This window comes from Centrocercus urophasianus, unplaced genomic scaffold, assembly GCF_019232065.1.
Source record: "Centrocercus urophasianus isolate 14NV4802_14NV808 unplaced genomic scaffold, USGS_Curo_1.0 seq_30, whole genome shotgun sequence".
Classification (NCBI taxonomy): domain Eukaryota; kingdom Metazoa; phylum Chordata; class Aves; order Galliformes; family Phasianidae; genus Centrocercus; species Centrocercus urophasianus.
In genome coordinates this window covers 5,455,057-5,481,447 of record NW_024884867.1, presented here as the reverse complement: position 1 = coordinate 5,481,447, position 26,391 = coordinate 5,455,057, and the positions used below count along the sequence as shown (strand labels likewise).

The 26,391-nt window shown below is 52.2% G+C and overlaps 1 protein-coding gene across 1 annotated transcript in view; it reads left to right on the top strand.

The window, feature by feature from the left end:
• MYO18B (myosin XVIIIB) overlaps window positions 1-25,067 on the top strand; it is a 43,297-nt gene extending 18,230 nt beyond the window's left edge. The window contains exons 26-43 of the mRNA XM_042828906.1: window positions 40-148; window positions 692-816; window positions 1,615-1,769; window positions 2,218-2,341; window positions 3,021-3,221; window positions 3,299-3,409; window positions 3,666-3,770; window positions 5,480-5,629; window positions 8,374-8,487; window positions 8,702-8,818; window positions 9,392-9,475; window positions 10,580-10,717; window positions 10,852-11,037; window positions 16,416-16,549; window positions 16,886-16,927; window positions 17,095-17,256; window positions 22,920-24,013; window positions 25,009-25,067. Coding sequence (XP_042684840.1) covers window positions 40-148; window positions 692-816; window positions 1,615-1,769; window positions 2,218-2,341; window positions 3,021-3,221; window positions 3,299-3,409; window positions 3,666-3,770; window positions 5,480-5,629; window positions 8,374-8,487; window positions 8,702-8,818; window positions 9,392-9,475; window positions 10,580-10,717; window positions 10,852-11,037; window positions 16,416-16,549; window positions 16,886-16,927; window positions 17,095-17,256; window positions 22,920-24,012 — 3,150 coding nt within the window. The 3' untranslated portion in view covers window position 24,013; window positions 25,009-25,067. The remainder of the gene's footprint in view (window positions 1-39; window positions 149-691; window positions 817-1,614; window positions 1,770-2,217; window positions 2,342-3,020; window positions 3,222-3,298; window positions 3,410-3,665; window positions 3,771-5,479; window positions 5,630-8,373; window positions 8,488-8,701; window positions 8,819-9,391; window positions 9,476-10,579; window positions 10,718-10,851; window positions 11,038-16,415; window positions 16,550-16,885; window positions 16,928-17,094; window positions 17,257-22,919; window positions 24,014-25,008) is intronic.
• Window positions 25,068-26,391: the final 1,324 nt, after the last annotated feature.

Sequence of the window (26,391 nt, the reverse complement as noted above, 5' to 3'; positions counted from 1 at the left end):
AGTAGGGTCATCTATTCCCTCCTTCCCTTTCTTCCCCAGAGCAAGCACGACGAAGTGCAGAAGAAACTAGAATCAGTGCAGAAGCAGCTGGAGGAGGCCCAGCAGTTGGTTCAGCTGCGTGAGATGAAGATAAGTGGCTCTGAAGGAGGTAGGGCAGCCCTTTGGACACAGTGCATGCTTCAGGTGTCCAGCCAATGGGTCCCCTGTGCAACCCTGCTCCCTTGGCCCCTGGCCACCCCTCTGCATTCTTAGCATGCTGTCATTCTGCACTGCTCACTCAGTGGTGGCTGGAAGCTCTTTCTCTTGCATGTTGAAGGCCAGGTTGGATGTGATCATGGGCAATCTGATCTAGTGCCTGATTTAGCGGTTGGCAACCCTGCCCATGGCAGTGGGGTTGGAGCTTGATGATCTTTGAAAGTCCTTTCCAACACAATCTGTTCTATGGTTCTACATATCTTGTTTGTGGGTTGGATGGGAAGACAGCAGGCTTTCTGCCCCAGGGGGCTGCTGGTGCTCACCCAGCGCTCCCAGCAGCTCAGCACGTGCTTAAAGCGATGGGGAAGCTGAGGAGTGATGGGACGTGTGCATGCTTTGCCTAGGGCAGGAGCCATGTACAGTCTTGGGTGTACAAAGCAGAGCTGTGCTCCGTGCCCCATGGGAGCCACGATACCCAGCTCTGGCCCATTTGCAGAGGACGCATGGCAGGTGCGGTTCGACTGTGCGCAGACGGAGATCGCCTTCCTCCAGAAGAGGCTGGCACAGCTGGAGGAGCGGCTGAGCGCCGAGCTCAGCTCCAGGACAGGGCTTGAGCAAAAGGCAAGAACTGGGGAGGGGGCTGCTGGATCCAGGGCTCTGGAGGCCATTCCCAAGCTTGCACTCCCAAACTGATGGTCCTTGCCCAGCAATGGTGCTGGTGGAGCTTTCTGGGGCTCCATCAGAAAAGCGGATGCTTGCTGCTGGGGAAATTGTCTGATTTTTTTCTGGCTTGAGAATAAATACCCCAAAGTTTCTTTTAGCTCAAAAAGTCCCTTTTGCAGATCAAATTCAGCTTTGGCCAGGTGTGAGTGTGAGCACAGGGTGGAAAGCTGAGAGGGGTGTGGAGTGGCTCAACCATGGGCCTGGAAGACTGGGAGGGGTGCTGGCATAATCTGCCATGCTAAGAGCTGGTCATGTAAAGATACAGCTGTTCCCAAGCTTTGGAAAGGAGACACAAAGCTGTTGTGCTTCTTGGAGAGTGCTGGGTGCCAGGTCACTTCTCATAAGCATAAAGAAAAGAGATGGGTGTTATTCATGCTACATTAAAAAGTAATAAGAGAAACAAACCAGACTTAAGAGCTTGAGTAAAGCAAAACATCCCATTTGCTTTCAGGCAGCTCATTTGGAATTACAGGCTTCATTAGTGCAAGATTTTGCTTATTTAAAGTCATTCCTTAACGACTCCGTTCCCCAGAGGGCAAGAGCTCTATGTGCTGCCATGCCCTGCATGATGCGAAACTTTGGGAAAGCAAATCCTCTGTGCAGAGCAGCATTGCTCTCGGAGGGGTTGCTCTGGGATGGTGGGGGTCTGGCTGGTGGCAGTGCCAGCCCCATGCCATTCCCCATCTTGTCCCACAGCTGGGTGAGGTGCAGGCGGCGTGCCAGGCGGCACGGGCAGCAGCCCAGCAGCTACGGCGGCGGTGCAGACGGCTGACCTGTGAGCTGGAGGATGCACGGGTGCTCGCTGAGAGCCAGCAGAGCCGCAGCCATGAGCTGGAGAAGCGGCAGAAGAAGTAAGGCCAGGAGTGGGCCAGGGGTACTGGGGAGGGAAGTGCAGGGTTGAGGACGCTCAGCTTTCCTCACTGTGCCACATCCCTTGCTTGCTCTGCTGGGTGAGATACCCTTCCCTCTGGGATCAGCCCTGGTGCATTGAAGCCACCACATTGCTGGTGAAGCCACCTTTGGTGCTGGAAGGGTGGGTACTGCCATCTCCTTGGGCTGCTGGACCTGTTCTGGGGTGGTTTGGGCCACGGGTGGCTGCTGCAGCAGATTTCAGCTCTTGGCCACTTCTGACTGCAGCCGGCGTGCCAAGAAGTTTGGGATTCGCACAGTGACAACAGCGCTTTGCAGAGCACAGGCATCTTGTCATCACAAAAGTGCTTGGCAGGACCAGGCTGAGATGCAGCCCTGTGTCTCTTTTGCCCAGCCATGCTGGCAGCAGCACTATGCATTTTCCTCCAGGTTCGACCTGCAGCTGGCCCAGGCCCTGGGAGAATCTGCCTTTGAGAGGAGTCTTCGTGAGAAGGTGGTCCAGGAGAATTCCTCCCTGCAGTGGGAGATGGGCAAACTGCAGCAGAACCTGGAGGTGAGAGGGAAGTGCTTCGCTCCTCAGCTTTGCATCCTGCAAACAGTGCACAGAGCAAAGCCATTGTCTGTGTAATCACAGAGTCAATCCGATGCAAAGCCAGCATAGTGATTCTGATTGATTACGTTTGGCACCATTCTAGGGGGTGCCTGATGTATTCCCATAGCATTACCCTCTGTCAGAACAAGATCACATTTTGCAAGTTAAGCCCCATCCCTTTGGTTGGCTGGTGTTCTGACTTGTGCTCTTCTTCATGCCTCCGTCCTCAATCCTCCTCCTGCAAGAAACTTCCAGGCTGTGCCTCCAGAGCAGGACCGTAGTGATACTGGGGCCAGAATCCATGCTGGGAAATACGAACACAACTCTGTTCAAAATCACGTGTGATAGAGGGCACTGCACCGTGTTTCACAGCTTCCCCTGTGCCCATGCTCTCATGGGGCGGAGCACAATGATGCTGTGATTTGGCAGGTGTCAGAGCGTGGCAGCAGTGTGGTGGGCTGGGGGCTGCCAGAGCACTCTGGATGAGGTAACTGTGGTCCAGAGCAACAGAGGGGAAGAATTGCTCCGAAAGATGGGCTGGTGTTGGCCATAGAACTGCACAGCTTCCTGGTGCTGTGGTTGGAAGCAGCCCATGCTTTGGGCGCAGTGTGCTGACCTTACTCTGTCTCCTCCCGAGCAGCAGCAGCAGGCAGAGGGGGCCAGCCTGGCACAGAAGGTTTCACAGCTGGCTGGCCGTGTGCAGGAGCTCAGTGCTCCCGGTGCCCTGGACTCCTGCTCCGTGCCCGTGCTCAAGCAGCAACTCTGGGATCTGGAGGCCAGCAGCGCTGAGCAGCGCAAGGAGCTGGAGCGGCAGACAGCCAATGTGGATCACCTGGAGCAGGTAGGGCAGCCCTGTGCGCGGGGGGATCCTGCAGTGCGAGGTGTGAGTGAGGGTGCATTCGCCTTCGGGTCTTTCAGCTGCACCAGAGGCTGGAGCTGGAGATTGAGCGGATGAAGCAGATCCACCAAAAGGAGCTCGAGGACAAGGATGAGGAGCTGGAGGATGCACGGCAGTCCTGCCAGAGGAGGGTAGGTCGGGCTGGGGGATGAGGGGTCCTTCCTCCCCAGTGGGCACCAAGGCAGCAGCCCAGGGCATAGTAGTTGAATTTTGCTTTTGCTGTTTCAGGAAGGTGGGGGATGGGGGATGGGAGGCAGATGGGGAGAACTCTGCTCCCGTGAGCATGTCGGTGCCATACTGCTGTGGCCGCTCGTGCTGACAGCATGTCATTCATCCTTCTCTCCCTCACTCTGCATGTGCTGTGCTCTTACTGTGTTCTTATTACAGCTCCGGCAGCTGGAGATGCAGCTAGAGCAGGAGCACGAGGAGAAGCAGACAGCTTTGCGCGAGAAGCAGGACCTGGAGGGGCTCGTGGGCACACTGTGTGAGCAGGTGAGCGTGGGGCAGGGCTGGCTGCTCCACTCAACCAGCTCCAAATGCTGCACATGCAGACAGGATGATGGAGCACATGTGAACAGGGTGATGACGCGGCCAACTCCCCCGGCGCAGTCATTGATTCTTTGTACAGCATCACTGGGAAGGTCCATCCATAGAGGGAGGTATCTGCTTGTTTCACGAGAGTCAAACGGAACACGACTAACTCTGCAGCAGCTCCATCTGCCCAGAGAAACAGTTTATTATCAATTGCGATTTGTGGAGGAATTCTGTCCCAGACACATTTGCTGAACAAATCCTTTTTCGCTCTCTAATGTGTCTGTGGCAGTGATGGAAGCACACGTAATGGGGAAAGCACACCCAGCTGCTCTGTGTTCAATTAGAAGGCAAGGAATGGAGGCAGCTCCACTGAACAGCATTTAGCAGCTTGGTCATCGCTGCAGCTCTCATGCCCCAGTTCCTGCAGTGACAGTGCAGGGACACGTAGCACCAGGGGTAGGACAGGGTCAGCTCAGTGCCTGGCTTTGTGCTGATGCCTCCTTCCTGACCAAATCCACCGTCTGCTAGGGCAGACGTTGAGCCACGCAGGAGACAGTGCTGAACAGCGTCCAAGATAAGGTCTGTAGGGATGGTGGGGATAACAGCAAGTCGGCTCTGCTGTACGGTTGTTATGAATACCGCCTGACATACAGTGGGCAGCATGCTTCAGAACAGTTTATAAAAAAAGGGGAAAAAAGCCAACTCAGAAAACTAATTAAGGCAATGGAGATGCCAACGATTGTGGGTTTCAGCAAATACCAGCCTGCTCGGAAGGAGGTTACGAGGTCAAACCTGCACTATTAATTTTAGCTAGGGAACAGAAAATAGGAGAGCGGGGCTGAAACAAGAGATGCTGAGGAAAAGAGATGGAATGGAAAATGCTCCCAGTCTTCAATTAGCCTGAAACCACGTCCTGGCTGCGTGGTGCTTTCCTCATTCTTTTATATGCGTAACCATGGTTGCTTTCTGTTGGAAGGAGGAGCACAGAGGGTGGTTTTTTTTTTGGAGGTGCTTCCTCCTTCCCTTCCTTAAATGGCTGCTGACAATGCTGAGCAGTGTTGGGCACAGTGCAGTGGTGATCTGCTGCTGGAGGTCCTCGTGCAAGGAGCTGGTGCTCCCCCAGTGATGCTGCAGCCTCAGTTCCACAGCTGTGGGGCTGATGGAGGTTCCCAAAGCCTTGCATCAGTGATGTGTTAATAGCTCCCAAGGATGCTTTCCTCACCAGTGCTTCACGGTTTATCTCTTTCCCCTTTGGGCTCAATTCCTCATGCCTTTGTTCCTCTCCTTACCATTTATCCCCAAGTTTTTCTGGCTGTCTCCATCACCCAAAGGATTTCATGTTTCCTCTGCTGCAGCTCCCAGCATACTTTAGGGTCTTTCCCCTCCGAATTTAAGGCCACTGGTGCCTCAAATCTGGGAAGAGTGGGAGGCATGACCCTGGATCTGCCAGCACAGCCACAGTCTGGGCCATGTGAGGAGCCCCAGTGACAGTTCTGGAAGTGCCCTGGGAACAGATGGGATGGAACCCTGTAGGAACACTTGGAGAACAGGGCAGGCAAACGCCTTGCAGGGAACCAACATCCCAGTGGGGAAAAAATGCAGCATTTTGCTGCAGCCTGTTACTTTTGATGCATGATATGTGCTCAGCTTCCTGCTCTCCCTCCCAGATTGGCCACCGCGACCTGGATGTGGAGAAGCGGCTGCGGAGGGACCTGCGCCGGACACGTGCACTGCTGGCTGATGCACAGCTGCTGCTGGCTGCCCCCACAGAGCCAGGAGCCACTGGCGCTGCCGAGCTGCAGCGGCTGCAAAAGCAGGTGGGCACCAGGGCTGGGGAGAAGGCAGCAGGTGGGCGAACATCACTCTGCCCCTGGGCACAACCTCACTGTACTGCTGGTGATGCTATCTGTGTGAGGACATGACTGCTTCTCCAGGGGTGCCACTCGTGCGCCCTGTTGCAGGCACCGTGGGAGGGACTTTGTGGGTCACCATGTAGGTGAGCAGCGCCGTGCTCACGCCATGCAGTGCGTGGTGCTGGTGAGGGTCGTCTTGCAGGAAGCACTGCTCTGTAATTACGCCAACAGCAGTTAAGTGTTTTTTTCCTTTTTTAGGCAGCCCTGTTAATTACCTTCTGTTCAGTGTGCTTTCTGCCTTCTAATAATGCAATCCAGAGGCCTTGTTTTCAGGCGTGTTGCCATAGAAATGGCTGCACACAAGGCACAAACTGCCAGAGCAGGGACCACAGCTCGTGTGCTGCAGACTGAGCGCAGACGCCCCGAGTGCCACGCACCGGTGTTGGGGTGAGCGTGTGGGCACCACTGTGCACTGTGGGGGCACAGGCAGACACAGAACCATGGTGTAGCCCAGCCTGAGGCTGGCACGCAGGTCACTGTGCCCTCAAGTTGGTGATAGGTACCGCTGCTGCAGCATGTGCAGAGCACCAACTGGGCGGTTGACGCCAGTCCTCTGAAACCACGCAGTAATTAATCTCCATTGTGCATTTTCCCTGAAAACAAACTAATCGGGAGGCATGAGCAATTCCAACAACATACAAATATAATTGAGATAATAGTTCTGCATAAATAACAGCTGTGAGCAGCAGCTGTTCCCACCTGCACAAGAGAGAAGGGGAAGGTGAGCTCTGCAGCGGGGCCGCTGGTGTGCTCATGTCCATGCCCATTCCCATGTCCATTTCCATGCTGCTGATCTGGGCAGCTGGATCAGTGAATGACCGTGACCAGAGGGCAGCAGGAGCTCCACTTGCTTGAACTCCTGAGTGATCTCAGACACTGTGAATTGTTTTGCTCTCTTTACCACCACGCTTAACAATTTCCTGAGTCCCGCTCCAGGGCTGGAAGTGATGCACAGCAGTGCTGCATTGTGCTATGAGAAGGACAGAGGAAATATTGGGAATATTGCGTTTCTATTATGCTGCCAACACTGAGATTCTGCATGCATTAAAAATGCCTCATTGTTATGTCGTCCCTTAAATTGAAGTGATTCCTAATGGCATCCATGATGAGGTTTTTCGGAGCCCAATCCGTCCTACCACCAGCCCACAAATCTCCACAAGAATAAAAACATCGCTCAAACGCCACCATTTCTGTTAATCAAAATCCATATGGTCTAAAAGAGTAGCATTGTTTCTTAATAAGTCTGAAGCATCCATTTCGTGCAGGTATTTAACAGATGGCGTAGCGCAGCAAACGAATGTTGTTCATCCATTCATACATTATGCATTTCTGGGGGTATTTCAATCTATTCTTCCCAAGTGGGAAAATTCCATTGCGTAAATTGAGAGGAAAGTGTTTAATGAGAGGTTCTGGAGATGAGTTTCTCTCTGGTTAAACTATACGGGGTTTTGGTATGATTGTTCAGGGAGGAGCTGGGAAGAGGTAGGAAAATGGCATGTGCCACTGCAAGATGGGCTCTGTGGGTATGGGAATAGATTGCCCAGGCAATTCATTGAAACAGGATGAGGCTGGATGCAGGAATGCAATTTTAAACCACTGTTCTGTGGGATCCCTGCTGCTCAAAGCCAGGCCATCACAATTCAGGTGCTTCAGGCCCCTTGTCTGTGTATTGCAACTGTTCAGAGACCTTGACGATGCTGCCAAGACAGGGAGAGTCATTGGCCTTGAGGAAAAAATGACTTCAATTTCCTCTGCGTTAAGCACTAGGGGAGCAAATTACCTACTGAACTTCTCTGAGTACATCTCACTCACCACAAACAGTTGAGGAAATGGAGTGAGGATTGCTCCAGAGCTTCATAAGACCACTTTTTATTGAAGGAGGGAGTGAAAAAAGGCAGTGAAACATCCCCACTGAAAATGGGCAGAAATGCCTAAAGGCTGGCAGTGGGGATAGCCCTGTCCTCGCCAGCGTGTGAGCCCTGCTTTGCCCCCAATACGTAGAGAATGGGCACAGGAAGCATGTAGCAGGTGAGGGGTTTGCTTTCCTTTTTGATAAACAAAAGAAACCTGAGCTCTGCAGAGAAGGAACTGCACATTCAGGTACAGCCCAAGTATGTTCCTCCATCTCAGCGGTGAGGACTTTGGGGATGATGCTGCATCTTCCGGGTGTTTGCAGCCCATTTAAGATTATTGTTGTTTTAATGGCTGAGCTATAAAAACCGAGAGCAAATTAGCATTTATAAATGTGGTATTTCATGTGTATTTGCAAATGCAATTTATGCGACGTGAAAAGCCCATTTGAAAACTCCAAGTCGTGAATTGCTCTAATCAGGAATTACATGTAATTCACATAATTTTGCAAATTAATGATCCCAGCTCTATCTCATCAAGGCAGTGGGCGCATGATGTGGGGTGCATGCTTCAGCCCCAGCGGGACACGGATGGGTGTTGGCAGCACAGCCGCTGCAAAGGGAAATGTTCTGGTTGAAACACAGCAGCAAAAGGTCATAGGAGCAGTGCAGTATTTAAAAGGCTGAGTTTTGGTGTGTGAGCAGGGGAAATGCTCTGGGAGTGCAGTGCAAACAGACGAGGCTGTGCAGCGGGGGAGCAGCGTGTGTGTTGTTAGCATCTCCCTCCATCTCTCGCAGCTGGAAGAGAGCGAGGCGAGGTGCGCCGAGGCCCAGCGGTCCCAGCAGGCAGCAGCCCAGGAGCTCGAGAACCTGCATGTGGAGATGGAGATGCTGAGCAGGAACAAGACCCTGGTGCGCTCCTGGGGCAGCGTGGTGCTTGGTGCAGGGATCAGCCTGTTTACTGAGTCACCTGCCCTGGCGGCTCAATGGATAGGAAGACTGAAAGCACGCAGCATCCCTTAACCCCCCTCCAGAGTTCCTTTTCCTCCCCCTGGTGTGAGATCCCAGCCTAGCAAAGCTGGGTGCCATACTGGATCCTGTCTTGACGCACGCCTTCTGCCCTCAGGCGGATGAGCAGCTCAGCCAGATGCAGCACGAGAGAGCCGAACTCCTGCGGCGTGTCAGCGAGGACCAGGAGGACCTGAATGAGCTGATGGCCAAGCACAAGGCTCTGATTGCACAGGTAGGAGCCGGGCAGTGCCAGCTCTGCAGTTTTCCCTGCCTGGATGTTGCTTGGAAAACCCAAGCTCCAAGCAAATGGCCCAGTGGGGCTGCCTGCACAGCAGGGCCATTGGGCAGCAAATGCTGTTTAGAGAGGAAGACACAGCCCCAACATCCCTACCTGCATCCTTATCTATCAGTACTTTCCGGAGTGTTTTGTCACTCAGAGCTTTCAGACCACTGACAGAGAGTGCTGTGGCTTTCTGTGTAACACCCAAAGCAGGACAAGCTCTCCCAAAAGAGGGAACCCACTGCTCCCTGTGGAGCAGCCATCGGCAGAGGGCTGGGCTGCATGAGAACTCCCAGTCTGTTCCTTAGTGGTGATGGTACAGAGCTGGGAATTGGCATTTGGAAGCACTTTGGGGAAATGAGCTTGACCACAAGGTCTGAAAATATTTGCTTTGAAAATTAGGGAAGTTGCATTCAGGCAGCAGAATGAAGCTTGCTGTGCAGTGTGCAATGCCCCTGCCTGGGAGCATTCGGGTGCTACTCTGGTCTCAGGGTCTGCTTCCATTGCTGGCTCTCTGTTCCCCAGTCTGCAACAGATATCGCTCAGATCCAGGAGCTGCAGACACAGGTGGAGGAAGTGAAGAAGGAGAAGCAGAGCCTCCAGGAGAAGGTACTTTCTGCCCTGCTGCACTGCACAGAGGTCAGCAGTGAGAACCTTTGTTGTTCTCACGCCTGGTGAACCACATGAGAGCAGGCAGCAGGATGCCATCTTCCTGTTGGAAGTCAAGCACCAAGGAGCTGCAAAGCAACCTCTTCCCCTGGAAAACAGCTGGGTTCTAATTCACCTGCAAATATCCCATACACGCCCCTGGTAGCTGGGAGGCACAGAACCTGCTGCCCTCTGGCAGGGGTAGAGATGAGATGGGGGTGAGAATGGGATGGAGGTGAGGATGGGCATGGACATGGTGATGGGGATGGGATGATCTGCCTGCACTGGGAGCTGGAGGGCTCTTCCTGCAATAGCCTGAGGTTAAGCAAGGTTTTTCCCTGCATGGCTCTTGGGAATGAAGGAGAAGCAGGGTTGTGGGCCTGGGGCAGCACAGCCTCATTGCTGTGGCTGCTCCGCTGCCCTAGAGTGCATGCCTTTAATTTTAAACACATGAGTAATCCCATTAACTTAAGTGCTTTATTGGAGCGTGGCTAAGCTGCCCAAGAATTGGAGATAGCACTCACTCACTCTGAGATGGAGTGAGCGCTTTTGTAGAGATAGGCCAGATAAAAGATGACAAATTCCCCTAGTTCTAGGTCAAATATAAATCTGAACTAAGCTTGTGCCAGGATTGCTAAAAGGGCAGTTTGCTTTGGAGATCCCAGTAACAGCTGAAGAAAAGGCTCAGTGCAGCAGCCTTTTCAGCGGAGGTGAATTGTGAATTTTTATGCCTACTGTCCTCAAAGAATGTGCTGAGAAGAGAAAAGCAAAAGAAACCCAAGTGAGTGCTGTCCTGCTGCAACATTTTCCTTTCAAAAATCCATGCTACTGTCATGAATTTATTGCGCAGTGTGAATAGAAGGGCATCCTTGAGGGAGCTCTGGGCAATATTTTCCCATTGTGCCTCGCAGCTCACAGCAGGTCCCATGCTTTCCTTTTGTCTTTAGACTAAAGAGAGAGTTTGCTCGCCCTGGGGCCTTACTGTGGCCGCAGAGATCATCTCATGGTGGGGAAGGGAGGTGATGGGCACGCTGCTGGCAGCTGCTGTGACATCTCTTTCCCCAGCTACTGGTGGCACAGGCAAGTGTGGCACGCCTGGAGCAGCGCCCTGCTGAGCGCGCCGTCATCAGCCGACAGGAAGCCCGCATCCGTGACTTGGAGAGCCAGCTGGACTTCCAGGCTGTGCAGATGAAGCGCTTCGAGGTATGGCTGTGTTTCACCATGCAGGGTGGGCAGGGGGCTCCTGGCAAGAGGTAGGTGCAGGGTGCTTGGCACCTGGGGAGAATGCTCTCTTGGTGAGCTTTCTGACTCCTCATCCCATCTTGCTGCCTCCCCAGGTGCTGGTGCTGCGCTTGCGAGACAGCATCATCAAAATGGGCGAGGAGTTGGAGAAGGCAGCTGAGTCAGAAGCGCGGGAGAAAGAAAGCACCAAATACTACCAGCGGAGGATGGAGGAGATGAAGGCAGACATGGATGAACTGGTGCAACGGGAGCTGGAGTCCAGCCGCCGGCGTGTGGAGTTGGTAAGAGGTCCGGGGGTTCTGCTGTTCACAGCTCCATGGTGCTGCCCATGGAACCGAAGCCATCGCTGCCACACCTTGCGTTCATTGCTCTGCAGCCGGGCTGGCAGGCCCTCTACTTTTCCACATGCTGAGCTGCAGGGCGAGCACCCAGCACAGGGCAGTGCCCATGGGGTGCCAGCCCACTGGGCAGAGACATGTAGTTCAGTCCCCACAGCGTGCCCAACTGCGGCCATGCCTCCTCTGTGCCACAAATCAGTCCCAGTCAATGTCAGCAAACAGTTAACCTGCTCTGTGTGCTCAAAGCCCCGAGCAGATTGGGAGTGCGGCAAAAATAGCTTCACCTTCATCGCACAGTCCTCTCCTGCATCTCATGTTGTGTTTTTTCAGTAAACAAAAGGAAAGTCTTGCTTCCAAGCAGTAATTGAAAGATATTGCATTTCTTCCAGCAAGACAGCCGCATTAGAAGCAGTTATTTTATCAATAATCTTTTATTTAACAATCAAGGAGAATTCACCATTTCTTTCACCCCGAGGCTGCCAGCCTTTCTGAAGGAAGCGGTGCTTCAGCACGAATTATTCCTCAGTCGCTGTGCATGCTGCAAACAGGCTTTGTCCTTGCTCCTCCAGCCTGCGTGCTGCCTCGTGGCACTGGCTGCTGTATTTGCACAGAATGTAAGACATCTCCTGGGCACATGGCACAAAAGCCCATGAACAAACTTGTAGCAGATGTGGGGGCTGGAGCAGCCTGGAAATTTGAGGTTACCCATCAGCTGCAGGAGGGTGGAGGGGGGGTCCTGGGAACCCCCATGGAATTGCTCTGATTGCACTTCCCCAGGCATCACGGGAGAGCTGCGCTCAGGCACGCTGAGCAGCAGGCATCAATAGTTAACAGAGAGCTATTACAGCTCTGCTCCCACTAAATCCCCCATCTATTATAGATACTGCATGAATTATTCACTTAACATTACTTAAGTCATGGTCTGCACCTAACGGTTTTTTTATTTAAATAAACAGTTGCGAGGCTGTGCACTCACCAGGCCCTGCTGGGGGTTTAGGAAGCTCACAATGGGAGATGATGGTTGCTCAGCTGGGATTGGGAATGGGTCTTGTTTTCCGGGGTCCTGAGAACTACTACCTCTACATCAGGTTTTCCTTCTCACAGCTCTGTCCTTACATCATGTAACCCCGTCCCCATCCCTGCCGCTCCCAGGACGGCTGTGCGTCCCTCGCTCGTTCTGAACCCAATGGGGGCAGCTGGGAGGCAGGCGCTGTCCGTGGTGCTGGCGCCAACCTGCAGGCACGGGGGTGCAGCACCCAGCTGGTGCGTGGCGCCCAACCCGTAGCAGGGGGATGGAACTAAACGGTCTTTAAGGTCCCCTCTAGCCTAAGCCGTTCTATGATTCTGTGACGGGAGCTGAGGAGCTGCCTGCCAGGCAGATGGCTCTGCCTTATGAATTTTGTAGGAAGAATGAGTTCTGAAAGCATTCCAGGCCCCGCACCATCACATAGAGAGACACAAGTTTTCTAATGGAGGGCACAGTTCTTGGCCCTGACTGTCTCTGTCTTTTCCTCAGTTTCATGTCCTGAATTTCCCCCAAGAAGCTGCAGCTCCTCTTGCTTCACAACAGAACCCGAGCTGTGGCATGCAGTGATGGGTGGATTTCAAAGCTAGAGTCAGTCCTGGGGAGTGTGAAACCAAGCCTGGGTCTCTTTGCTCATTACTATCCTCATGCATTTATGCTCATCCCAACACATGAGCCCTTGCCTTGGCAGGGCAGGGAAGGATGTAGGGCTCTGAGCCACAGTGCTGCACCACAACGTCTTGTAAATTCGGCTGCCTTTAATGAAGCTGTGAAATTAATCAGTGTAATAATTAACTACTTCAACAGAAAATCAAAGTACAGATGCTAAAATATTCTTCACATGGATATTTGTGGAGTTTTTTGAAGGTGAGAGTCGCAGTGTAAATAACCATGTTGAAGGTTCCTTTGATGGAAGATAGCCTTTGTACTTGCAGCCCTGTTATTACCAAGCAGTCTAGAAAGGTGCAGTGTATCATAGCCTGGTATTTATTATTATTATTATTTTATTTGCAAACTTTAAGGTTGGATTTATTTGGGCAATTCTAGTGAAGCTGCAAAGGGTAATAGGAGAGGTTTGTGCTACTGGCCAGCAGCCCAGCCCTCAGACCACCTCATAGCTGCCCTGCAGCCCTTCCTCTGGGCCCTGCAGCATTGTTCTTTCCCTTAAATGCCAGTGGTTTAGGCTAAGAACAATGACAAGGTCACGCAATGGAGCGGCCCTTTGAGGTGAGCCTGGGTGATGGGAGCTGGTGGGCGATGCTCCACTGTACACGCTGATTAGCTGTGCCGTACAGTGGGCACGTGATTGCTGCTTTTCCATTGGAGCAGCAAATTGCCCAGGAAATCATCAGCACTTAACGGCTGCTAACAACACTGCATGCTGCTGGTGTCGGGGCCCCATCCCACTTGAGACTGCAGCCGTGGAAATGTTGTCACTTCAAACTTTGCGAGAACCCGAAAGCTAATTACTTAATTAAAAAAAAATAAGGATTGATGAATACTGCAGGTGTGTGCTAAGTTATTCAGATAGCAGCAATCCAAATTGGGCTAATTAGATTACACTTCACCTCGGGTGGATAAGAATGCGACAGTTGTGTTGTGACAGCAGAGCCACAAACATGGAGCAGAGATGCGGCGCTTGGCATTCTGCACATCCCAGTAACTGCTTTGCTGCTGCTTTTGCTTATCCCTTCCTAACTTCTAAGAAGTTTGGGGTTTGGGTGCTGTGTGCTGAGTCGGTTCATGTGCTGATGTGTGTCCGTGGGGAAACCTAGTATGGGATTGTCTGCAAAAACAGGCAGAAGATATATTTTATTTATTGATGATAAAATATAGATTAAGCAGACGTTTCTGAGCCGGGTGGGCTGGTTTCTGCTGCATCTGAAGGGTTGGTTAGGTTGGTGGAGGGCGCAGCTCTGCATGCTGGGAGCAGGGTTCAGCTATTGGAAACTCCTAGCGTCACAGAACAGTAGGGGTCGGAAGAGACCTCTGAGGATCTTCCACTTCTCTCACCCCAGGTCCAGCAGTGCCAGGCCCAAGCAGTTCCACCTCTGCAGGCAGTACCAGGCTCTCCCCACACGAGGGGCAGACTGTGATTTTTCTCAATAGATGCGTTCAGCCTTTTTTGCTTTTCCCTTTTCAGCAACGCTTGGAAGCTCTGCCCGTGTGCAGATGTTACCACTCAGACCCATTGCTGTACTAACAACGAAACGCTCTGTGCATTTATATTTCGATTGAAACAACACGTGTCAGAGGTGTCTGATGTTTTCCTGAGACAGCAGTGGGCTGACATTGGGATGTTTGTTGTCAGCTTGCATCATGAAGATAATTTTTTGCATTCAAAATCTAATTATATTGACATAATTATTCCCTTCCATGAGACAGTTGTAGGGTACTCTGTGTTGTGAATTGCTCTCAGCTCTGCATGGCACTGCGCTTTGTGTTTGATCAACTCGGTACCTGTGGCAATGGCCAAAGTGCCACTGCTGGAAGGAGCTTGTTGTAGCAGTACCACTGTGCCTCAGCACTGCACTCTCCTTTAGGATCAGGAATTCTCAGCTTCCAGGTCACCCCTGAGCCTAGCAATCTGGGGGTTTTGCTCCTTGTCAAGGACCCACACCAGCGCCTGCTGGGTTAGCAGCAGAAGAACAGGAAGAGGAATTAAATGCAGGCAGCAAACTACATACTTCATTAGTGCGGTATCCTGGAGCCAAGGATTTAGCTCAATAGAGAGGCTCTTATCAGTCTTGTCAGGGCTCGGGGGTGCTGAATTTTGGGAAGCTTTTTGGCAGTGCTCAGGGTGTTACAAGTATTGGCACCTACCCAGAAGCAATGGCAGTACAGTGCAAACCTAGCTGGGCTTTGCATGTTTTTATGAACTGGAATGCTCTTCCCCTGGGGTCCGGCTGCCCTGTGATCCCAGAGCTCCTGTTATTTGCTCTGACAGCCCACTGGCTCCCGCACTGTGGCCTGTCGCAGCCCACGCTGCAAATCATCTCTCACCTTGTCACCACCGAGATGGCAATTTTACAGCTGGCAGCCTCAATCACGTTGAATTTGCAGCTTGCGCTCCCTCTCCTTTTCTCTCTATCGTGTGATGATTTAGAAAACTGCACAAAGAGTTCCTTTTGGGTTCACCCTGAGAAGAGCTGACATCAGATGAGGATGGGTCAGGCATCCCTGGTGCTGTGCGTGCTGCCAGGCCTGCAGTGCTTGTGTTGTGCCGCTTGCCAGGGTTTACCTCCCTGCAATTTAAATTATAAATTAAACTTCTGGCTTTCTTATAAGCAGGTGGTATCTCTGGAAAGTGCTCTGTTTCTAAGCAGGTGTGCTTAGAACTCACAATGTGTGAGTGGCCCCAGCAGCCTCCCATAGTATCCAGCCCCACGCTGTCCCTGGGAGCTTTGGAGCTCAGTGCTCCCAGACCCAGTTTTTTGGGATGTGCCATGCAGGGAGAGATGCTCATGCATGGTATCGTGCTCAGACATTTGTTGTGCTGGGTGTCACACTGTGATTTAGCTGTGAAGCAGCAATGCTCCAAAATCACTGCATGAGCAGCTATTGTGGTGTGCACCTGAACTGTTGCAGTCTTTGCATGCCTCCCAGCACAGTGATGGGCAGCCCCACTTTGTAGGAAGGGATGCATGGCTTGGTGCCCATGGCTCTCTTCAAATTTCCTTCTATTTCTTGTCCAGGTTTTATGCTCTGTGTTGGGCTGCGCACACACATGCTGATCTGGCACTCAAGAAGATGTCACTTTTTACTAATTAGCCATCTGCAAACCCCGACAATGCACTGCTACAGCCTTGCATCTCATGGAATCATAGAATGGTTTAAGTCAGAAGGGACTCCAGAGGCCATCTGGTCCCACTGCCTGCAGTGCACAGGGACACCCACAGCTCCATCAGTGCTCAGAGCCTCATCCCCTGACCTTGGGTATCCCCAGGATGAGGGACTACCACCTCTCTGGGCAACCTGTGCCAGTGTTTTGGTGCTCTTAGCGTAAAGAACTGGTTCCTTACATGCAACCAAAGCAAAGGTTCTTCATTCTGGAGACACACTCATCTTTCTGCATAGCAATTTTTGGTTTCTCCTTATATTCTGCCCTGAACTCGTTACTGTTTGCTCATTGCTATCAGTTTCCTCCCACTGAGGGGTGCTGGTCAGCGATGCAGTGAGACACCCCACTGCAGGAGTGTTGCTCCAGCACTGTTTGCTCATTACGTAGGATAGGGCACGCATTACACGGTGGGTTTGCAGGTGGTGGGTTGGGAACTGACGCAGCGTGGTCCTGCAGGAGCAGCAGTTGGCCGAGGCGGCGGCGGCACGACAAGGGCTGCAGGCAGACCTGGGCACGGCCATCCGGCGCATCGCTGACCTGCAGCTGGCCCTGGAGGAGCTGCGCGCCAGCGATGACAGCGATGCTGAGAGGTGAGGGGGGAAGGGTGAGCTAGAATCCACAAGCTCAGAAATTCACTCCTTCGTAGTAAGCGATTTCCAATACAATTGGCACATTACAGTGAGGTGAGAAGTGCTTCCCGGCAGTGGTGTCCTCAGCTGCCACGCTTGGCAGCAGCGCAGTTCTCTGCTCCATATCCTTCCCCGGTGCCCGGTGGTGCTGCAGTCGCTGCGCCCTGGGCTGGGATCTGAGGAAGCAGGAAGCAGGGTGGGGGTTCGTAGCCATGCAGTGTGCTGGGAATGGCCCGATTAGGGTCGTTAGGACAGGGAGGCTGTGCTGCTGCTGACTCTGTTCTCTGCTGTTTGCAGTGTGCAGACGGCGCGGGACACGCTGTGCTCCGGGAGAGAGACGTGAGTGAGCTCTGTGCGGGGCTGAAGGAAAATCCCAAAGGATCTCATCCAGCCTGAAACTGGAGCAGGGCTGCTGGGGGTCACCGTTCCTAATGAGCTGCAGGATACAGAGGGTTCTGCTCCCAAATTCCCAACCTGACACTAACAGGGCTCTATTCTCCCCACAGGGATGCCTGCTCCAGCGTTGGCTCTGTGCTGAGCCTGGAGCCCGCAGAAAGCCTCTACTCCTGGCCAGGCTCATCTATAGGTTGGTCATCCCCAACCGGTGGCAGCGTGGCTGGTAGCATCTCAGCACTGTCCGTTGGCAGCCGCAGCACCCAGGGCCTGAGGTAAGGGACTGCCTGTGGGGATTGCACCACTTGTTTTTGTTCCAGATGAGATATCTTCAAGGATTTGAGGAAAAAAAGTCAGTTTGTGAAAACCACTCACAGATCAGCCCAAACACTTCAACAAGAGCCTTCAGTTATCAGATTGTTAATTCTTAGCAATGAGGAATACATCCCACCTCCTGTTTTGCACAGCACGTTGTGTTTGGGGTGGTTCAGCTAAGGAATGATATTGATTGGCTTAGAGCCTGCAAGGCTCCATGCCTGACATCTGCAAGAATTTTGCAAAGCTGAGTACTTTGCAAATGGAGAGTAGTACAGGAGACCCCAGGGCAGGCACAGGGGTGACCGGAGCACGACACAGACCTGTGGCATCACTTACCACTTGAGTAGTGTATATGTGAGTGTGTGTTGGGGTGGCGTGTCTCACCCAGTGTGGACAAGGAGTGGGGGAACTGAGGGAGCTGAGGTTGCAGCATCCAATTGAGGGAGGCCAGATGAAAGCCACTACATCAAAACCATGCTTCAAGCGGTGTAATATCCCTTGATGTATTCTCCAGAGATAATTTAAAGAGGCGATGCAGCCTATTTGAGGATTTGTATGCCATATGCTCGCTTTTTGCTTCTGAAGAAACAGTATGCATTTATACAGTTTTAATATGAAATATGTTAATTTCTGACAGCAGTGCTGCCGGGCTGGAAGCAAGCTGGAGGGTGGCCCAAGTGCTCGTGTGGCTGAACTGCTCGGCTCTGTGCCATGCGGCACGGGGATGTGCAGTGACATCCGCTGTGCACTGTGGCCAGCACTGCGCGCATCCTTGACAAACCCCTTCTTGGTGTCGCATGTGTGTAGGAGGTGAATGGGATGAATTTTGTAGTATGCCAAGTTTGGGAAGCTCCATCTCAGAAAGGTGGTGGTAGGTGCAGAGAGGGCACCTGGCTTGCGCGGCGCTGGGGAGACTCTGCTCAGCAGCTCCGCATCCTGTGCTGGTGCAGCATGGGCTGAAGCAGCTCCAGAGCGTGAGCCCTGAGTAAGGAAGGTGCTTCCCCTATTTTTCATGCCAAATGATAGCTTTAGAACAAACAGAAGAAACGTTTTTTATGTATCATGTGCTCTTGGCGTAGGTTGCTTCTGGATGTTGCAGCCAGCAATGTGAGCAGATGGAAGGATGAGCAAGGTCATGCAGGGCTGGGGGTTGCTGCCTGCAGCACAGGGCTTGGGTGCCCCTCCTGTGGTTGCCTCGGGGATGGTGTACAGGGACAGGCAGCACAGGAATGGGAGCTCTGGGAGCAGTTGCTGGGCTCATCCCCCTCAGCACCACTTGACATCCTTTGCTCCAGCTGATCTAGCTGTGGTCCTAAGTGCATGGCAGTAAATCAGAAGTTATGGCTTATATTGTGTTTGTGAGATGAAGTATAGTGGAATTATAATATTAAAAAAAAAAAAAAAAGGCAGATATGTAGGCTTGAGAATTAATAAAAATAACTTACTGGACTGACCATGGCCGCAGTGAAAGGAAATTTGCACCCAGATCTGGATATAATGTGGCAGCTGGGGTTTGTGAGAAGGCCAATTTTAAATTCAGTGTGGTGGCTTTGCTTGGCTTCAGCTAATCTGTGGTGGAAACATTAGAGAGGAGTCAATCTGAAACGCAACAAGCAGAATAGGAGAGGCAAGGTAATAAAGATGAGATCAGCACAATGAGCTCTTTCGTATCAAGATTCCTTTGTCTTACACAAGCACCCAGCAATGACAAATGAATCTGCCTAGCGCTCACTTCTCAGCCGTGCACATGGGATGTTTCCTGAACAAACAGCTGTCAAAAGCCAGGGGAAGGAATATAAGGCTATTACTGTCAGGGCAGTGCACAGACAGGAGAGACTTGATTAACGCATTCTTTAATTCTCCACTATTTAAATGCTTGTACAAAATGTTGGACAGCAGGGCTAAGCCTCGCTAAGCATGACACATTGCGGAGTTGGAATAAGCCTTCCATTTTTCATTAGGAAGCAAATTCCAAACTCAGTGGGCTGATCCTGCCGCTTGCTGCAGAACATCCCTGCAGAGCTGCTGACCCCGAGGTGCAGGCAGGGACACCCCAGGGCCAGGCACAAGGCTGGGCTCTGCCATGCTGATTTTAATTGCGTAGAAAGCAAATCGTTGCACTGAAAGCTGGGAGCTGCTGTAGATGATGGCGTGGTGAGAAAATCCTTTTCTGACGGAAATGAGGCCAATTTCTTCTCTCTCCCTGGAATGGAGTTATCTTGGCTCTATTTATGAGTTACCAGGAAAAGCATCCGAGACGCACTTTTATGCCTGGTCATGTGTTGCAGTGCATGCGTGGATTTTATTGTACAAATTATTTCAACTACCATAATTGTAATCATGTTAATTGCTGTGTAATCTTCACTAATTATTGTTGTATGTCATTTGCTTTGGTGTGAATGGCGTATTACAGAGTCCCGTTTGGCTCACAGATGCCTCAGAGTTCTGCATGAGGCCCTATTTTTGCCCATGACTTAGGGAAATCTCTGACACCTGGCAACCAGCAGTGCTTTACTGGGTGGTTGCAGCGTGGTTGAAGCATGGACAGAGGAGGACTGCTGCAGGACAAGGCTGTCTTGCGTTCGTGCCTGGCTTTTTCAGAGTGTAATTAATAGAAAATGAGGTGTAACTCCAGTGCTTTTGTGGCACCAAGGCGTGCAGCAGCAGGGGATGAAGTGCTGGTGGCTGGTGGCAGCCAGGAGCCTTGGGGATCTCCATGGAGCACAAAGCTGAGAGCTGCTGCAGAAAGGCACGTCAGCCTCATTCGTATTCTTCCCTCGAGAAACACACAGTGTGATATTTTGATCTCAGATATGGATCTTTGTGGTGGTACCTCCAGGTTTTGGCAACATTGCTTCCTTTGAGGAGAAGCGCTAACAGCTTTTGTTGGAAGGACTCAAGTGTTTTAGGTGCTGGAAAGAAAGAGGAGAAGTGTCAGATGCTGAGCAATCCCTGCAGTGATTTCCTATGGCACGGCGCACAGCTGCCTGCACGGAGTGGCTGAGCTTCAGCCCTTCTGCTGTGGGGCAGGGATGGGTGAGCGTGGGGCAGACACAACACTTTGCCACCCCCTGGCATCAGGTTGGAGCTGGGGGCAAACACTGTGCTTGCTGTCGCCACTTTGCTTCAGGCTGTAAAGATTTTTATAAAAATAGTAACTGTCCATCTTGCTGAGCAGGGCAATAAATAGCAGAGTGCAGACTGGTTGTGTTACAGCCCATTAGGGTTTCTTACCTCTTCAGTTCCCTTTTATCTCGGTCTTAAAAACCAAAGCAACACATTGAAGCTGACTGTTTAATTTATGAAAGTCGGTCGTGCAGCAGTCAGTTTACACTATTATTTAGAAATGCAGAGAATGATTGGAACAATTTCTATACAAATTCTCTCTGAAGGATTACACTAGCTATTTAGGTAAGATGCAATTTAGGATCCTAAAACCCAGCATTACCAAAAGGTCTGAAGCCATTGATCAGCTGGACGCTGGGTGCAGCGGCGCGGGTGAGTCCTGGAGGTTGCTGCGTTCCACGAGATTAAAACTGTGGTTAATTCCCTTTGCATTGGATAATCAAGCAGTTCAGATCCACTGATCAGCTGAGGGCACTGGGGGCTGGGGGAACATAGAGTGTTCTCTGTTATCCCATTGCTCCTGCAGTTGCTTCCCTTCCCTGGCCATGGAGTTTGTCTTCAGTCCCATGTAAATTATTTCACGGGTCAGCAGAGCCCGCTCTGCGCTCGTCCGGTGTTGTCACCAGGATTATCCACTGTCACCCTGTTCCCATGGCAACCCGAGCTTTCCCTGGGCAGGATGCTTTATTATTGCCGATGGAAAACCTGATGGTTGCTCCTACACTCCTGCTGGGCTCACCAAGGTTTGTTTGTATTTGGGTTCTGTCGCTTTACTTTGCCCTTTTCTCTCTTTCTTTTCCTCTTTTTGGTACCAGACAAGCTTAGACCCAGGCAGCCTTCTCACTGCAGCTGGTTTCAGAGTCCCCTTGGTGCTTTCTAACCCTTTTGATGGGGATACTTATGGGGTCCCTGTGCCCAACACCAACCACAGTGCTTGTGTGTGTCCAGCTTCCTGGTCTTACCAGCACATGGCTGGGAGTGAGGAACCTATAGATAGTAACTGGCTATCACTGTGCTAAAATTACACTGCACACAGCTCTACAGAGATGCTTCTTTGTTTCAGATGTGCCCTGACAGCATGGCCCTTCTCCTTTCCCTGCAGTGGCACAGGCAGAAAATACATTTTTTCAGCCCTTCAACTGAAAGATGAAGGGGTGAGGGTGCAAAGTGTCACACCTGGGGTTTAGTGACATCAAAGCCACAGGGATTGCAGCCCCTCCCAAGCTCTGTGAGGACAGGAACAGGTTTGATGTAGAAAGCCCTTCTGCAGTGTGCACCAAGACCTGGCCCCTTGAGATGAGAGGGATTTTGCTGTGGGAATACTCCCCAACTCCTGTGGCAGAAGAGCTACTCAGTGCCATTGGACACTTTGGTGAGGGACCAGTAGTGCCCAGGGGAAGGAGGGAGCGCCCTTGTTTCCTCCATCCAGCCACTCTATCTCCATCCCTGTCACGTGAGGCTGGGAGCAGTGTCACTTCTGTAGTGCCAAGGAGCAGGGCTGGTGGCAGGACCACGGCTGGTCTTGGCCGTGGACCTGCTGAGGTCAATGTGGAGGGACGAGCCATGTTGTGATGTTGGTGATTGCTGTTGTTGTTGTTGCCCTTTCTGCTGTTCCATGTCTGCACTCTGTAAAAGCTGCAATCCTGGTAGCAAGAGCCATCTGTGCTGAGCTGATGCCATTCCCTGGGTAGCACCATGCAGAAGGCTCCGTGAGCCCATTGGGGTGAGGGCTGCGTATTTCTGGGTCAGAGTCCTGTTAATGCCAGTGGGTGGTGGGGCTCACCCTTGATGAGCACACGGTGCCCACACCAGAGCGTTTGCATCATGGCTGCTTGCAGGGTGAGCTCCCTCCCCACACAATCACTCTCACTTCTACTCACGTCTGACAGCTGCTCTTCAACAAGCAGATTTTTCCCCACTTTGCATTCGCTTAAGGGGTGAAAACATATGCTGTGGGCAGAGGGGAGTCCCAGTGCTGCCGGGCAGGGTGATGTGCTGCTGTCCTGCTGTCCTCAGAGCCCCTCTGCAGGGCAGATCCCGCGTGGAAGCATCTCATCCCAGCTCTGCTGTTGTGCCCTGCCCAGGGCTGGCCTTTGTGCTGCTGTCACACTTCCCTGTGGTTTTTGCTATCTGGAGGAGCACCCTGCAGTAATGTTAAGAAGCATTTGGTTTGTTCAATGAGTTGGTTTCATAAAATGTGAGCATAAATTTGGCTTAGGCAGAAAGAAAACAAATCCTATATATTGCTATAATATGATGAGAAGAAAGGACATTTGGAGGTGTGTGTTGCTTTGGCAGAGCTAAAGCAGATGATGCCATACACTGTATGCCACAGTTAGCTGGTTTTGTTTTACTCAGAGTTATTTAAAGACAAAATCTTTGGGCACTGCTGAACTTTTTGTTGCTGCAATGAGTTTCTTCTGAGATTACCATGCAAATTGCCCTTGCTGGATGGGATTACGGCAGCTTAAACTAATGGCACTCTCTTGTGCAGGGCGAGCAGAGACACCACAGATCCCGCAGCCACCCGGCCGGGCTCCTCCTTGAGCACCACGAGATCTGTTGATGCCGCAGACACCGGGAAGGCTGTGAGCCCTCTGCTCAGCGCGAGGAGACGGGAATATGGAAAGCCTCTCTCAGACAGCACGGAGCTGACGAGCCCGCTGGACAAACCCGCAGCCAGGTCCCCTCTGCCCAGCGCCTCGGCCGCGCTCTCTGACTACGTGGGGGAGCTTCGCAGGAGGAGGGCGGCTGAGAAGGAGCAGGGCCCGCTGCTGGAGGACGCTGCAGCCCTCCCCATCTACCGCACCACCGGAGCCGCGGCCCTGAGGCGCAGCAGGCCTCGCCTGGGGGATGCGGGCACCGAGCTGCCCGGGGTGAGCGACGGAACCGACGGCGGCCTGCCGCGCTCCTCCAGCCTGCGCGGCCCGGCCCAGCAGCCGGGCCAGCCCACGCTCTCCCCGGTGCTGAAAAGAGCCTCCAAATTCGGTTCCTGCGATTCCCTCCTGCTGTCGCTCGGCGGCCCAGAGCTGCTCGGGCCGAGGCCGTGGAGGAGCCGCCTGGAGCCGTCAGCCGAGGAGGACGGGCAGGCTGCAGACTGGGCCTCACCCGGCACCGGGTTGGGAGAGGGGCTGGGGGGAGACCCCCGTGCCTGGAAGATCCCCACCCTCGACTTTGAGAGGAGAACCAGCACCGAGCTGGAGGAATTCCTGCCGGCCATTCGCAAATCCCGCTCCACCAGCAGCCTGGCCAAGCCTGGCAGGGACAGGAAGGACGGCCACCGGGCCCTGACCGTCCGCTTCCAAGACGAGGCAGTGGTGGGCGATTCGGCATCCTCCAGGAGCAGGAGCGTGGCACAGCCCGGCCTGGCCCCCAGCGGGGACCGATCCGACTCCTCCTCGTCCTCGGGCTCCATCCTCTCCTCCAGGAGCACCGACAGCATCAAGCAGCGGCCGTGGAGGTCGGACGGAGAGGGCTGCAGCGGGAAGGGCAGCACTGAGAGCAGCGGGGAGAGCCACCGGGCAGAGGCAGAGGGGAAGGAGGATGACGTGAGCAGCATCATGAGGAAGTACCTGGGAAAAGAGTGAGGTAACAGCATCAAGCCGCGAGCCCCGGGTGCTCTGAGCTCACAGCAGTGATGGCAGCTTTATCCCCAAGCTGCTGCCTGGGCCTTGCTCTGTACCCCTGGAGCTGTGTCCTCAGGGTCCTGCCACACATCCCATAGGCAGCCCTCAGCCCTGTGTCCACTGGGCTTCCTGCGTAGACACCAAAGGTGACCCCCTCTGCAGCTCCAGCTCCCAGTCAGGCTGCGTCCTGTAGTTAGCAATTGCCTCTGACAACCACTTGGATCCAATTTTCGGATTACAACTGACACTTCAAGAATTAGGATTTATTACTGCAATCCAGGTTTGAAAGCAAAGTCCCTAATGAATGCGCCACAACTGTAATTAAGTGTTTAAAATAGATTAGGAAAACATTTTGTAAAACCATTGCCTTTAGACGAACTTATTGGGTGTCAAGCTGTGACCAAATTGACTAAGCCAACAAAAGAAGGGAGCGCGTGTTAATAAAACATTTCTTTCCAGGAAGCAAAATTTGCATAATGCAATGTCCCACTTTCCCCAGACTTTGTCACTATAACAGCAGCAACTGGACTCTGTGCTGTGGCACAAGTGAGGAGCTGCCAGCAGGCAGAATCCCATCCCTCTTTTAGAAGGGCACCTGTTAAGAAGTATGCCGTTCAAACAGGGGCTGAAAGAGGCTCCCCAAAAGTCATGAGTTTTACAGCTGATGAGACTTTTTGGCTATAGTCACATCACAGTTTCTGCACGCTCCTGCTCTGTTCTGTATCACCATGGGGGTTCTCAGGGTCAGCACTTTCTCCTGCAGTCTCCTTGCTGCCGAAGGTGCCTTGTTCCATTGTGGCACTGCCCAGAATTAAGCAACACAGCTGAAGGATGTTTTTGGGTCTTGGTGTGAAATGCAGTAACCAGAGTGAAGTGTGAGGGCCAGTCAAACTGAGCTGCACGTTGAAGAGCACACAGTACGAGCTCTCACTACATATGTTTTTCTTCTATTTTTAGTTTCCAGAAGCTGAGTCTTCATCTGAAGTTTTATAATTCCATTCACAACGAAGATGGACACATCTGCAGTTTCATGACCGTTGCCTGCTGGCCGCACCTCATTGCCATGAAGGACAGCATACAGTACCTGGTGCAATGGGAGGCTGTATTCCCATGTCTGCTTGGTTTTTACACAATAAAATTTTTGCTTCTTCACCCCAAGCCTCCCCTTGCCTTGCATTTCCATGCAGTGTCACTGAGTATGTGGAAGGGTATGGGGTGCTCCCAGCTCTACTTCTCAGAGTACACCCGTAGGCAGGGACCTCCCACCATACCCTCTGTTTGCTCCTGACCAACTCTTCTTATGGTCACAATGCTATTCCCTAGAAGAAACCCCACTTTTACTCATCTGTGGGGTGTTTGTGGTGCAACTGTACAGGTGCATGCAGCACTCTGCTTCCCATCAGTGCTTGGCTGGAAGGCTCTCACCAGGTTGCACAGCCCCCTGTGACCTTCTGCCTTTGGAAAGGCAAATTGGGCAGTATTCAGCATTCAGTCATGCTTTTTGGATTCCTCCCATTCATTTCTAATTTAAACCAAACCATGGCAGCAAGTAACATTTTCCTTGTCACAGATGAATGCAAAACCTTCGTCTCTGGGTTCCCGTCAGCAGTTTGCTCAGCCCCGTGTGCTCTGTAAGCAGTTTCTCACTCCCAGCAGCGCTGCAATGCCAGCAGCACACACTGATGCACCGCTGCATCCCAGGCACAAGGTGACAATCCCCATGCACAGGCATTCCTGGCCACTCACGAGCTCTCAGGACAGCAGGTATGTGTGCCACTCCAATTACTTCAGATGTTTACCCAGCCTCGCGCTGTGCTTTGGGAAGTGAGGGTCCTGCTTTCGGCACTGAAGTACATTCACAGCAGTCCCTGCAGAGCACCCATAAAACACGTTTTCTGCGAGCATGTTGAAATCTCTCGGAGCTCAGTGCAACCCTGTTCAGAAACAAGTGTACGGCTGTTGTTTTTAATCCTTTCTTCCCTTGAAACTGGCACGCTGAACTGCAGCACACTGTGTAATCATTACAGTCCCTGCAAGTTCACAGATTAAGTGAAAGACATCTCTTCTCCAGTCTTCTCTGCATAAAGCAGGCAACTCAAAGAGGAGAAAAATAATTTACAGAAATCCTGTGCTCCCTTCTGTGCTTTCAAATGCAAAAAGAGAAAGCACAGCTTGTGCAGTTTGGAAGAGAAATCTCTGCAGTCTGCCCTTCCATCTTGTAAGAACATTTCTTTAATACTATGCTCGAACAAAAACTTATGGGAAAAATCTGACTAAGCTGCAGTGGCCTAGCTTGGCAGGGATGAGAACTTAGAATCATGAAGGTTGGACAAGACCTCC